A 13,070-nucleotide genomic window follows, 5' to 3' on the forward strand; every position below is an offset into this window, starting at 1 on the left:
AGTAAGCAGCAGGATAATAAAAATAGACTAGATTCATTGAGCGCCGACTATCCAGTCGCTGTTCATATTTAATCCTCGCAACAAACCTATGAGGCAGGTACAATTCGCACCCACATTTTACATGCAATCCGTTTTTCCAGCCTTGGGATTGGGAGTAGAGGCGGTAGTCCTCGGGACCTGGTTTATGTAAAAAAGGAGTGGGCTCCTGGGAGTAAGGTGGGGTGGCCTGTGGGGAGGTAGGGAAGTAAGGGTTGGGTAGGCGTCCGCAGGGGACAGGGCCCGCCGGCCATTGGTCCCGCTGCCAAGGGAGCTTTGTGCAGATCCAGTCTCGCCAGCGGGTGGGAAGCGACAGCCCCGCTCAGTCCCTCCAGCAGCTGTCTCTACCTCATCTGCGATTTGGTGGGGAGCCAGCGCACCAAGCCCGGGAGGATGCGGCGCCCGCTGTGGCCTGGGGGCTTCCGGGGGCTCTGGCGGCTCCTCTGCTTCCTGCTGCTGAAGAGCCGCCCAGGGAGCGGCCGCGGTTAGTGATCACGGTCAGGAGGACACCTGGGGGGTGCGGGCAGGGCCAGAGAGCGATTCTGAGAGAAGTGGGTCCGGGGGCCTCAAGGTTAGGAACTTAGGAGGAAAGGAATCTGTTTGAGGGGTGAGAAGAGAAAACTGCGCAGAAAGAGGCGCAGGCCTGGCGTGGGGCTCGGTGTATGGGGTACGGACTTAAGAGAAGCGGACTCGGGAAGATTGGGGATTCGGGAGAAGGACTGAAACACACAGGGCCAGCGGGAAGTAGAACCGGCCTGGGCGGCCGCAAGAGAGGACGCGCTGAGGGGCCAGGGAAGAGATGCCCATGGCTGAGGGATAGTCAGGGGACCAGGATCTCTGCACAATAGGAGCAGGGGCTGCGGGTATCGGGCTCCGGAGAGAAGGCTGGGCCGAGGGATGACCCAAGGCTTCTTTATAAGCCCCTAGAGCCTGGCGTTTGCGATCCAATTTCCGGTAAGAACGGGAAGGCTAGGATGGGGTAAAAAAGGATGGAGGGGGAAAGGATCCATCCTCTTCCTCCCCCTTCACTCTGCGCCAACCGGGTAGACCATCGCTGACACGTGTGAGCAGCCAGAGACCGACTGCGCAAACTCGAGGATTCCAGCGCCCTGCGCTTGGGGCAGACGGCGCAGACTCCTAGCCTGATGCCAACTCTCCTTGCCCGATTCTTGGGTTTAGAGGCCAATGCAGAGGACTCGCGAAAAACTGTAGGAGGTGACCTGGGGGCGGGGGGCGGGACGCGTGGGGTGGGAGAGGACCGGCAAGACTTGTGGGGATGACTCGCTCTCTTTACTGCCCAGAGCCGCCTCCATGCCAAGCTTTGGCCAGCGCTCAGCACCACGGACAGCGCCAGGTGCCCTGTGGGTCTGACTGAGGGTGTCTGGGTCACCACTTTTCTATCAGTTCTGGGAGCGCTGCCTCAGAGAAGCTCTCTCCTTCCAGAAGCTATTTTCCTTCTCAGTATTAGGTTCTGCTCCTTCCTAAAGCCAGGGAAATGATATTAGGGTCCATTTGACTGGGGAAGAGAATTCCCTTTTCATGATGACTCATGGTAGTTCCACTATAGAAAAACAAACAAACAAAAATCCCCAACTCCAACCCTACCCCATTTACCTGGAATGAGGCAAGTGTGTATAGCATTAGGAATTATCTCCATCCCCGTCCTTCCCTTTTGCACAGTCGGGCAAACTGTGGCTTTCAGGACAAGGATCCAGACACTCAAACCCTATACATACCAATATTTCCTTCCTCGAAGGATTCCAGGCGTCCTCTCCAATCCCCTCCAGGCTTCAAAGCCTTCCCTGAATGCAGTTCACCTGCTCTCCACGCCCTACCTGTTCACCTGATTATCCATTCTATGTGTGTAGCTTTCTGAGTCTCTTCTTACCTCACCCTCCACAGGCTGCCTGTGGAGCTTGGTTCTTACCTGGAAGTTGGTACCAAAGGTGAATGAGGTGCAGGGGCTGAGGAACAGGGCAGGTGGTGACGGGGGAAGGAAAAATGAAAAGGAGGACTTGAAAGGAGGTGGGGGTCTGGTGAGGGGGACAGAGACCACTGAACCCAGGGGTGATAGTGGAAGGAAGCTGCTTTCCTTCAGCTTGGATTTGGAAGGCTTCTGGTCAAGCTCCTTTCTCACAGCACTATTTTGCCCTTAGATGGTCAGGGCCAAGTGGGAGTGGGGCACCTCTGGACCCTCCAAGGATTTACCACCCCAGTCTTCCAGCAGTTGCAAGTTGTACTCCAGCAGATTATGCCCCAAGGTGAGTAAGAGCTGGAGAAGAGAGGCTGAGGCTTGGTCAGATACAGGGGTATAGTGAGGGGCTTTTTGATCTGAGAACAGGCTTTCAGCCCCAGATGTCTCTACTTGACACTTTCCTGTCATGCTTACCTCATGGAGAGTTGGGAGAGACCAAAATGGGGATGGAGGTAGAAGGGCAGGCTGTTTGCCCTTGAACACCCTGGAAGGGCCCAGCAGAGGCTTCTAGAAGAAGCCCCTGGAAGAGGTCAGCATCTAACTCCTTGGGACTAGCCCCAACTCCAGGCACTATCTGAGTTTTTCCAGAGCCAGGAATCCTTAAGTCCTCATCCAGGAGAATACACACACACACACACACACCCCTAAGCCTCTGAGTAGGAAGCAGAGCAAATTGTATGACAAATAGAAGAGAGGAAGGAAAGGGAGTGGGGACTCCCTTGAAGGCAGATGGCTGACCCTTCCTTAGAGCAGAGTTTCATGAATGGGAGAAGAATCAGATAGGAAATCTGGCTTGAGTTCATGTTACTACTACCACTACTGATGTCTAATATGCGTAAAATGCCTTAAAGTAGTGGTTCTCAAAGTGTATCCCCAGACCAGTAGCATCAGCATCACCAGGAGACTTGCTGGAAAGGCTAATTCATGACCTTCACTCCAGGCCTCCTGAATCAGAAGCTCTAGGAGGGAGGAACAGCCATCTGTGTTTTAACAAGCCTTGCAGGAGATTCTGATGTACTCTAAAGTTTGGGAATCACTGCCTTAGAGTTTTCTCAGCACTCTGTACATCCCTAATCTCATTTAATTTTCACAATAGCATCAAATGAGTCAGCAAAAAGAGTACAGTCCTAATCCTAACTGAATGTTTATTATATGCCAGGCATTGTGCTAAGCAAATTTTATATGCCATCTCATTTCATTCTCTCCACAAGTTGTGATCCTTTGGCTACTTGAGGGAGAAGGGGAGTGTTGACCTCACTCTGGTCTCTGGAGTGGGCCAGTCAGAGCGTCCCAGGTATTAATTCACCACCTTCTTTCAACCTGCAGGTTTGTTCTGGAAGGATGACATGACCCAGGATGTGATGACACAGAAGATGGGGCACATTGGCAAACCCCACCCCCAGGATCCATGTGTGAGGATGGGGCAAGAAGCCTTTCCCACCAAAACCACTGGGGTGAGGTGTGTGAAGCCTATGGTCAGTCCATGATGTCTGGTGGACAGAGAGAACAGGGAGGGAACGGGCATTAAAACTGCAGGTAAGAGCCGCCAGGAGCACTCTGAGAATGACTCAGAAGTCCTGTCTGGGATCTGCAAGAAACAGTTCCATGAACCACTAGTGACACCTGCAAAGGGAGACGAGGGAGGTGCTCGCAAGCCTAGGTCCCATTTCTCATCCCCATCTCTTGTAGGAGCAAGCAAGGGGAGAAACTTCGACTCCTATTCCCCAAGGTGAGACTCATGTGTCTTCTCAAGACTTCTAAAGCTCTGACTTTGGGTCCCATCTCTTTCCCTCTGGGGCCCTGTCACCCTTTTCTGCCTCCTTCTTTTTTTTTTTTTTTTTCTGCCTCCTTCTTGACTCCTGGCTTCCCTCCTCACAGGCCCCAGTGGTCAAGGTGAACAGGGATCAGTGCTTTACCTCCAAAGTGGTTTCGAAGGCCCTGAAACGAGAGCTGACCAACCCTGTCAAGGTGAGGGGCTCACTTTTTCTAGGGAAGTTGGAATCACCAAGGACATGTTTAAATGAGGGAGGCAGGTGTAAAGGAGGGAAATGGGTATTGGTGTGTGAACACAGAAGGTGCATTTTCCTGTCTCTCTCAGACTACTTGTGGGCATCCATATGAAAGGTTGGGGGGTGTGATGCAGGTGCTGGGAGTCTCTAAGGGTGAAATGATCTATAGGATCATTCACAGGCACTGAATTTCCAAAGGCATAGAAAACTGCAGAGTTTTCAATGTTAAGTAAAAAGTTCTCCTTTTCTCCATGTACTCCCTTGTATATAGCAAGTGATAGCAAGGCTCCTTTGGATGAATGGGAGACGTAGCCCAGAGGCCCTCACATTCACCTCTTCCCCACCTTGCTCTACTCTGTGGCCTGGGTAAGTCAACCAGGCAAGGCTCGGAGTTATCTACCTAGGATGCTTGAACTCTTGGGAATCCAGATTGAAAACACCCATTTAGCACTCCCATCTATCTATAGATGAGACATTGGGGCCCAGGCTGGTCAAGCAACTTACTCAAGGCTGCACAGCAAGTTCATGGCAGAGCTAAGACTGGACCCAGGTCTCCTGATTCCCAGCCCTTTCCCCTACACAGTCCCTGCCCTTCCTCTCAGGGACTGCAGTGTGGGTTGTGCTGCCCCAAACATCAGACTCCTCCATATTGACAAAAGTCCTTTTTTGAACTAAGACCTAAATTAGAAGAAGGTGGCAGCCAGTGGAAGATATGAAGGAAGGGCCTCCCAGGAAGAGAGCACCGCAATGACAAATGCCCTGACAGAAGGATACCATAGCAAGACTGAGGGAAAGTCAGTGGTAGAAGATTAGGTTGGAGATGTAGGCTCGGGGTCGACCACACAGGGGCTCACAGGTCATGGTGAAAGTTTGGATTTTATTCCAAGGGTAGTGGCAAGTTAACTAGGAAATTTTAAGGATGGGGATGTAATAATGTGATATGATTTTAAAAGCTCACTCTAACGGTATCAGGGATGGATGGTGAGAAAAGCGAGAGTGAAAACAGAGAGTCCTGTAAAGAGCCGATCATCCTGGTCCAGGGGAGACTGAAGTGGCTTGGACTGGGGTGGTGGCAGCGGAGCCGGCATCTCCAGCTAGCCATGTGCTCCATCCAGGGGCAGCCTGCACCTCTGGGGGCTTCCAGCCTCTCACGCTCTCCTAGGAAACTAGTTCCTACTCCCGTAAGATGGCAGCTGAGCTTCCTAAGCTTAGGTTGGTCACTGGGTCCACACACTCAGAGCTAAGTGACAGACCCACCTGTGAGAGACCGGTTGCTGCCGTGCCTTCGTGAAAGCAAACAAGGTGTTGCCGTTCTTCTCCAGCCTGAGCCCAAGGGAAAATCAGCGGATGAGAAGTCTATGAATTCTGTGTGGGAGCAAAGGGGACAGGCACTCAGTCGATGGGTTGAGTCACTGTGAGTTGACTCAAATCAGGGTGTTATTGAAGCATTTGCGGGAGAGTAGGTGAGGGAAGGGCCACCTCTCCACATACCGGTTCCAATCCTTTACTTCTGGTTTTAGGGCTTCTTTGAGTCGCCCCCCACTGTGGGCCACAACCTTGTCACTGATTGAGACCTAATGCAAAGCTGCTTTGCCCCAGTGCCCTCCCCATTGCCCTCTGGAGGGGAAGTTCCACGATGACCGAAATCTGGATCATTAAAGTGACTTAGATGCAAACTCTCTGTGACTTGCCCTGAGGCAGGATGGATCGGGTTTGGACCTGGCCACAGCCTTCAAAGTGAGAGAGGTGGGACCAGAACAAGGGTTGCAGTGAGGAGAGCACAGCCCCTCACTGCTGCCAGAGGCTGCTTCTGTCTTGTTTTCTTTCCAGTGACCATTCCCGAAGTGAGGAAAGCGAGGATGGGACCACAGCTGGAATGGCAGCCTTCTTTACACACATCCAGCTATGCTGTGTGGTCTAGTTGCCCATCCTTCCATGTCAGACAGGCCTGGACCCTGCTGTTTTATGAGGGTCTCCCACCTCCACTATTACAGCCCCTGCCAGGGCTCTCTCACTCTTTGTGCGCTCGAGAATCAACACAGAAGTGCTGTAATCAAAGCGTACACACATTAAGTGTTTTGCTGACTCTTGCCAGTTTGCTCCTGGTAGCGTAAAACCTTACAAGGGAGGGAGTAATCTGATCACTTGTGCTCAGCTCAGCCAAATACCAGAATGTCCTATTTGCAAAGCTTTCTACTTCCCACGGTACTCTCATACTCAGACTCTCATACATCAGAGGTGTAAGCACGTGGGCAGATACCAAAATTTAGTTTCTCTAAAGAACTGGGACTTGGCCACACATCTCATCCATTTAAGCAACCCAGAGAAATTAAGTGACTAGTTCTTGATGGCCCCGATTCTTGGTCATGCTGCTGTTTTTGCCCTCTCCCCCTCTATTCGTTGTGTTCAGGAATGGACCTAAACCCAACACTAGACCAGTCATATTCGTTTGTACCTAGTTCTCATTAAATTGGGCAACCCCTGCTACTCACCCACATTTCCCCCTCATTCATTCCCTCTTTCTTTCCAAGACAGAAAATGGAGAGAAGAAGATGAGCATTTTTAAAAGGAAGGTAAGTTTAGCTCTTATCGTAGAGGGGCAGATTATATGATTTGGATCGTATTATTTGATAGAAAATGGGAAGCCATTGAAGGTCTGTTGAGCAAGGGAGTGACACAATGAAAGCTGAGCTTAGGAAGAACAATCTCACACTTCTGTAGAAGGATGGGTTAGGGAGTAGGAGAAAAGTGGCAACATTCTAGAAAGACTGTTGAAATAGTGCAGTGTGCCACACGAGGACCTGAACTTGAGTGAAAGAGGACATATAAGAAGGATATCTTGAAGGATGAATTAATAGGCCTTGGCAAGTGTTAGGGGTTGAATCCTGTCCCCCCCCCCAAATTCATAAGTTGAAGTCCTAATCTCCTGTACCTCAGAACATGACCTTATTTGGAAATAGGAGTGTTAACAGATATAATTAGTCAATTTAAGATGAGGTCATTTGGGTGGGCCCTAATCCAGTATGACTAGTATCCTTAAAAAAGGGGAAACTTGGAGACAGACATGCATAGAGGGGAGATGACATGAAGAGATACAGGGAGAAGATGGCCACCAACAAGCCAAAGAGAGAGGCCTGGAACAGCTCCTTCTAGCCCAAGAAGGAACAAACCCTTATAACACATTGATTTTAGACTTCTAGCCTCCAGAACTGTGAGACAATACATTTCTATTGTTTACGTTCCCCAGTTTGTGGTACTTTGTTACAGCAGCCCTAGGGAACTAATACAGGTGATTTTTGTTTTTGTTAGAGATGTTTTGCCTTAGTGAATAATGATGCTGTGCATGGAGCAGGGACATCTGGAGCGTTGGTTGGGGAAGGAAAACGGATGTAGTCTTTTTTTTTTTTTTTTTTTGGCTGCATTGGGACTTTGTTGCTGTGTGTGGGCTTTCTCTAGTTGTGGCGAGCGGGGGCTACTCTTCATTGTGGTGTGCAGGCTTCTCATTGCCGTGGCTTCTCTTGTTGTGGAGCATGGGCTCTAGGCATGCAGGCTTCTGTAGTTGTGGCATGTGGGCTCAGTAGTTGTGGCGCATGGGCTTAGTTGCTCCGCGACATGTGGGATCTTCCTGGACCACGGCTCAAACCCGTGTCCCCTGAACTGGCAGGTGGATTCTTAACCACTGTGCCACCAGGGAAGTCCCTGGATGTACGCTTAAAGGTTAAAGCCAAAAGCCTATTCAAGGACATCACAACAGCAGTTCTCTCCTACATCATTTCTCTTCCCCTGCATGCCTGATTATTTTCATCAATATATTAAGTACCCTGCAATATCTCCTAGATCTAATTTTTTTTTCTCAACTTCTGTTTCTGGTAACGGTGCACTACGTGATTCATACCATCTCTGCCTGCGGAAGACAGCTTGTCTGATTCCTCCCAAAATCAAAGCCTGAAGTAAGGGCTTGCATGGGGGTCATGTAGATTGGGATTAAATTTCAAGATGAGGAGTGAGAGAATGGGAAGGGTGAAACAGAGGGCTTGGAAAGCTATTGAAGGGTGCATTAAGGAGTTATATGCAACTGAGGTAAGTTCTTGTGGGGACTCTCTTAGGCATCATGTACAATGCACCTCAGAACTGTCCTCTGAGACAGAGAAAAGGAAAGTATTTATCCTATGGGCCCATCCCCCACTGGATAAAGGATTGCACTACGAGATGTTAATTTCCTCATATATCCAGGTTTTTCATGCATGAGAATGTCTGAGCAGAGTCCCAAGGATATCTAATGCTGTGGTAGCAGAGAGGACCCAGGCCAAAAACAAAAGATCTGCAGTGCAGGTGAGGCAGGTGGTATCAGATTACACCTGCTTCTAGCTTGTGGCTGCAGTAATGGCTAGAATTAAAGGCAACCCAAGAGGATGCAAAATGGGACAATAAATGGTGTCTAATATACCTTAAAAGCTGGATGGAAAAGTATCCAAAATCTTCTTAAAAGCGTCAAGGAGGGCTTCTCTGGTGGCGCAGTGGTTGAGAGTCTGCCTGCCGATGCAGGGGACACGGGTTCGTGCCCCGGTCCAGGAAGATCCCACATGCCGCGGAGCGGCTGGGCCCGTGAGCCATGGCTGCTGAGCCTGCGCGTCCGGAGCCTGTGCTCCGCAATGGGAGAGGCCACAGCAGTGAGAGGCCCGCGTACCGCAAAAAAAAAAAAAAAGCATCAAGGAGCTAGAGAAAGAGCGAGGAGTAATTGACTCAGGTCAAGATGCAGGAAAGGAGCAGAATCCAGAGGTGGTAAACCCAATGTTCACAGTTGCTTTGCACTGGGGAAATTTTCCATTTTAAGAAGCAGACAGAAAGCTGATTTAAACAGCCTATGCAGCTAGAGTAGTAGATGTCAGTGTCCAGGCCTGTGAAAGGAAGAATTCGAGTAAACTGCTCTCTGTTTTGGTCTGGGACCAAGAAGCTAACTCTAGAAATAAGGGGAAAATGGAAGTCAATCTACCCTTGCTCAGATCGCAGCATGTCCTTGTAATTGTATTAAGGTTATATCAGATTGCTAGTGCTTTTAGGCACCTGCAGAAGTAAATGAAAATCCTCTGAGACCTTAAATTATTTCTACAAAAAATTTTTCAAATACTATAGTCTGCACAATAGATAACAGAAACAGACCCATAGTGATCCAATGATTGCAAAGCAAAACAACTGTGCTTTACTATGTTCAAGCATATCAAAGCCAAAGTGTAACTTTTGACAAGGATCTAGAAACCACAGAAAGTAATATGGAAGATTTTTTAAAAGAATCAAACAAGTCAAAATACATGAGGCAAAAACTGATAGAGCTGAAAGGAAAAATAGAAAAATTCACTTGTATAATTGGAGACTTCAACACTCCTCTGTCAGAAATTGATAAATCCAGCAAGCAGAAGTTCAGGAAAGATGCAGATGACCTGCACAGAACAATCGTTCTATTTGATCTAACTGACATTTAGAATATACACCACCCAACAACAGCACAGTGCACATTCTTCTCAAGCTCACATGGAACATTCATCAAGACAGACCACCATATGGGCTTCCCTGGTGGCGCAGTGATTGAGAGTCCGCCTGCCGATGCAGGGGACACGGGTTCGTGCCCCGGTCCGGGAAGATCCCACATGCCGCGGAGGGGCTGGGCCCGTGAGCCATGGCCGCTGAGCCTACGCGTCTGGAGCCTGTGCTCCGCAATGGGACAGGCCACAACAGTGAGAGGCCCGCGTACCGCAAAAAAAAAAAAAAAAAGATAGACCACCATAAAACACACCTTAACAAATTTAAAAGACTAGAAATCATACAGAATACGTTCTTAGACCACAATGGAATTAAGCTAGAAATCAATAACAAAAAGATAGCTGGAAAATCTCCACATATCTGGAAAACAACACCTTTCTAAACAATCCATGGGCCAAAGAAGAAATCTCAAGAGAAATGTTAAAGTAGTTTGAAATAAACAAAAATAAAATATAATTTATCACAATTTGTGGCATGAAGTGAAAACAGTGCTTAGAAGGAAATTTCTACAATGAATGCATACATTAGAAAATAAGAATGATCTAAAATCAATAAAATAAGTTCGCACTTTAGGAAACTAGAGAAAGAAGAGCAATTTAAGTTTGAACCAAGCAGAAGAAAACAAATAATTAAAATGAGAGAGAAATCAATAAAATTGAAAACAGGAAAATAATAAAGAGAAATCAATAAAACTCAAAACTGGTTCTTTGAAAAGAAAAAGAATCAAACAGAAATTCTAAAACTTAAAAATGTAAGAACCAAGATTTTAAACTAATTGAATAGGTTAATAACAGATTAGAGACAGCTGAAAGAGAACTGGTGTACCAGAAGATATGTCACAAGAAACTTAGCCCTTCCCTCCAAAAAATACAAAGAGGCAAATGGTGGAAAATGCAGAAAAAAGGGTAAGAAATCAAGAGGATTCAGTGAGGAGGTCCACTATTCATTTTAATTGAAATCCCAGAAGGAGAAGAGAGAGAATAGGACATAAGCAATATTTTAAAAGATTGTGGCTGAAAATTTTCCAAAACTGTTGAAAGATATCGATCCACTGATTCAAGATTACCAACAAATCTTAAGCAAAATATTAAAAAACTAAAACTAAGACAGAAAATATGACGAAACTGCAGGAAAACAAAGACAAAGGAAAAATTCTTAAAAGCAGCTGTGAATGTGGTGGAGGAAGGGATTATTTTCAAAGGAGCACCATTTAGTCTAATAATTAAGTCCAAGACAGCAACAATAGAAGCCAGAAGAAAGAGAAATGACTTCTTAAATATACTGAAAGAAAATAACTGTCATCCTAGAATTCTATAGCTAGCAAAATTATCCTTCAGACAGAAGGAGTTCCACTTCTGTCTGGGTTGTAGGAAACTAAAAAGATAAACACTCTCATTCTAACAAGAAAATAGCTGGTTTAACTATAGAATCATGTTTTCTTGAGCACATCAGAGGAAATGGTTGGGGGACACAATGAGTCTTTTAGGGTGCTGGAAATGTTCAATTCCTTGACCTGGGTTACATGGGTGTTCATTTTGTGATAATTTATTGAGCTGTTCATTTTTGTCCTATGCATTTTTCTGTTTTTTATATTTCAAAATTTACAAATATTTTAAAAAGGAAATAAATGGGGTGAAGTGAGAAAGATGGCAGGGGGAATTGTGGAGGTGAGGAGAAGACTTTCCTGAGTATATCTTATTATATAAGTTTGATTTTTAAACAGCGTAAATATTTTACATATTCTAAAATAAAGTATATAAAAATAAAAGCAAATTCTAATATTGAAAATGAACAAACTAACCAAATTATATATCAGATTAGTAAAAATGACTACACAAACAAAAGAATTATTTCAAATGACTTTAGAACACCATATTTTGATGGTATATCCCTAGGGATTATAAGGACAAAATAAACTACCCAAAGTCTTAAGTGTATTCACTGTTTTATTAGTAGAGTAATATCTATATTATCATTTGTAAATTATTGTATGCATATAGTAGGATTAAACCGATAAATGATTATGTTAATGTTATGGGAAACCAAATTTTTCAGTGTAATAAAGAGATACAAGTATAAAATTAAGAGTTCAGTAAAAATCACAGCTAAATTTTAATTGGAAATATCAGTGTGTGTGTGTATTTGTGACGGTATCTTAATATCCTAGCTCTGTGCACTGAAAGGACCTAGAAGCAACATCAATCACCTCAGTAGCCATTATCACCCCTAGAACCCAGACTGTGGTCTCTAAAGTCAGTTCTTACTAAAAGCTACCAAGTCTCTTTGGAGGAATGACTGCTTCCATGTCTAGGGCAAGGAATAAAAAAAATTAACCTCGTACATGTTGGAATGATAGAAAGCAAGGGAGCTTTCAGTGATTAATGGGACGTTTCAAAAGGAAAAAAGAATGAGTTTAAAGGAACTTTCACTTAATTACTTACTTAGGACAATTTGAATATTACTGTGATTGACTGATACATATTGAATATATAAAAATCCATACTTCCATAGTAATGCTCAAAGATAAAAAGTCGTAACAAATATTTTTTAAAACTTAGGGACTTCCCTGATGGCGCAGTTGTTAAGAATCCACCTGCCAGCGAAGGGGACATGGGTTCGAGCCCTGGTCCGGGAAGATCCCACATGCCGTGGAGCAACTAAGCCCGTGTGCCACAACTACTGAGCCTGCACTCTAGAGCCCACAAGCCACAACTACTGAAGCCTGCTGCCTAGAGTCCATACTCCACAACAAGAGAAGCCACCTCGGTGAGAAGCCCACGCACCACAACAAAGAGTAGCCCCCCAGCTCGCCTCAACTAGAGAAAGCCCGCGCACAGCAACGAAGACCCAATGCAGCCAAAATAAATAAATAAGTAAATGTATTTAAAAAAACACAAAACTTACTTGCCACTCTTGGCGGTAACTATTACACCAACTCATCACTCTGCAAATTAATAGTTAAAGAGAAGAAACTAAGAATGTATGCTACCTTTCCAGTTGGAATTGTATCTCAGGCTATAACTAAGTGCAGTTGATGAGAGAATGCTCTTCTTTATGAAATAATATCAGCTAACAAATGTTAAAGGAGTGATAGAACTAGAAAATCACCATTTTAGTCAAAGATCATCAATGAATGGCAACACCACTAGGTGAAAAGTTGCTGGGGAACTACTTTATGACAGAGATCTGGCTGTCTCTACCTTAAACCAGTGATCAATTATAGCATCACTAACAGTGGGACAGCCAGACATTATACACTTCCTGAAATGATGCAATTGGAGTCATACAGCATCACCTGTAAATTTTTTGTTTTAAAAATTTTTTTACCTGATCCAGTGAAGACTTAAGTTCTATTTTTCAGGAAATACAGGGGACATACAGGATATATACAGGGAAAATACAGGAAAACATATCACGAGGAAACAGTCACAAATCCTGAAGGTAGGGAGTTGTAAAGAAAGCCTGACCTGGTATCTTCCACAAGAAAATGTCAAAAAAATGGGGAGGGGGGG

General features: G+C 45.7%; 1 protein-coding gene across 1 annotated transcript; it reads left to right on the forward strand.

The window, feature by feature from the left end:
• Nucleotides 1-429: 429 nt before the first annotated feature.
• RESP18 (regulated endocrine specific protein 18) lies at nucleotides 430-5,591 on the forward strand. Its single transcript, XM_032638434.1, has 6 exons — nucleotides 430-520; nucleotides 2,193-2,297; nucleotides 3,338-3,470; nucleotides 3,701-3,740; nucleotides 3,890-3,979; nucleotides 5,541-5,591. The coding sequence occupies exons 1-6, from the start codon at nucleotides 430-432 to the stop codon at nucleotides 5,589-5,591; spliced, it is 510 nt and encodes a 169-aa protein (XP_032494325.1).
• The last annotated feature ends 7,479 nt before the right edge of the window (nucleotides 5,592-13,070 follow it).

The sequence above is a fragment of the Phocoena sinus genome, chromosome 7 (assembly GCF_008692025.1).
Source record: "Phocoena sinus isolate mPhoSin1 chromosome 7, mPhoSin1.pri, whole genome shotgun sequence".
Taxonomy (NCBI): domain Eukaryota; kingdom Metazoa; phylum Chordata; class Mammalia; order Artiodactyla; family Phocoenidae; genus Phocoena; species Phocoena sinus.

What these genes read in the sequence shown, in the direction of transcription:
- RESP18 (XM_032638434.1), top strand. Translation starts at nt 430, where the DNA reads ATGCGGCGCCCGCTGTGGCCTGGGGGCTTCCGGGGGCTCTGGCGGCTC. An exon ending in CCGCCCAGGGAGCGGCCGCG is followed by an intron (nt 521 to 2,192) that starts GTTAGTGATCAC and finishes TTTTGCCCTTAG; the next exon opens with ATGGTCAGGGCCAAGTGGGA. An exon ending in ACCAAAACCACTGGGGTGAG is followed by an intron (nt 3,471 to 3,700) that starts GTGTGTGAAGCC and finishes CATCTCTTGTAG; the next exon opens with GAGCAAGCAAGGGGAGAAAC.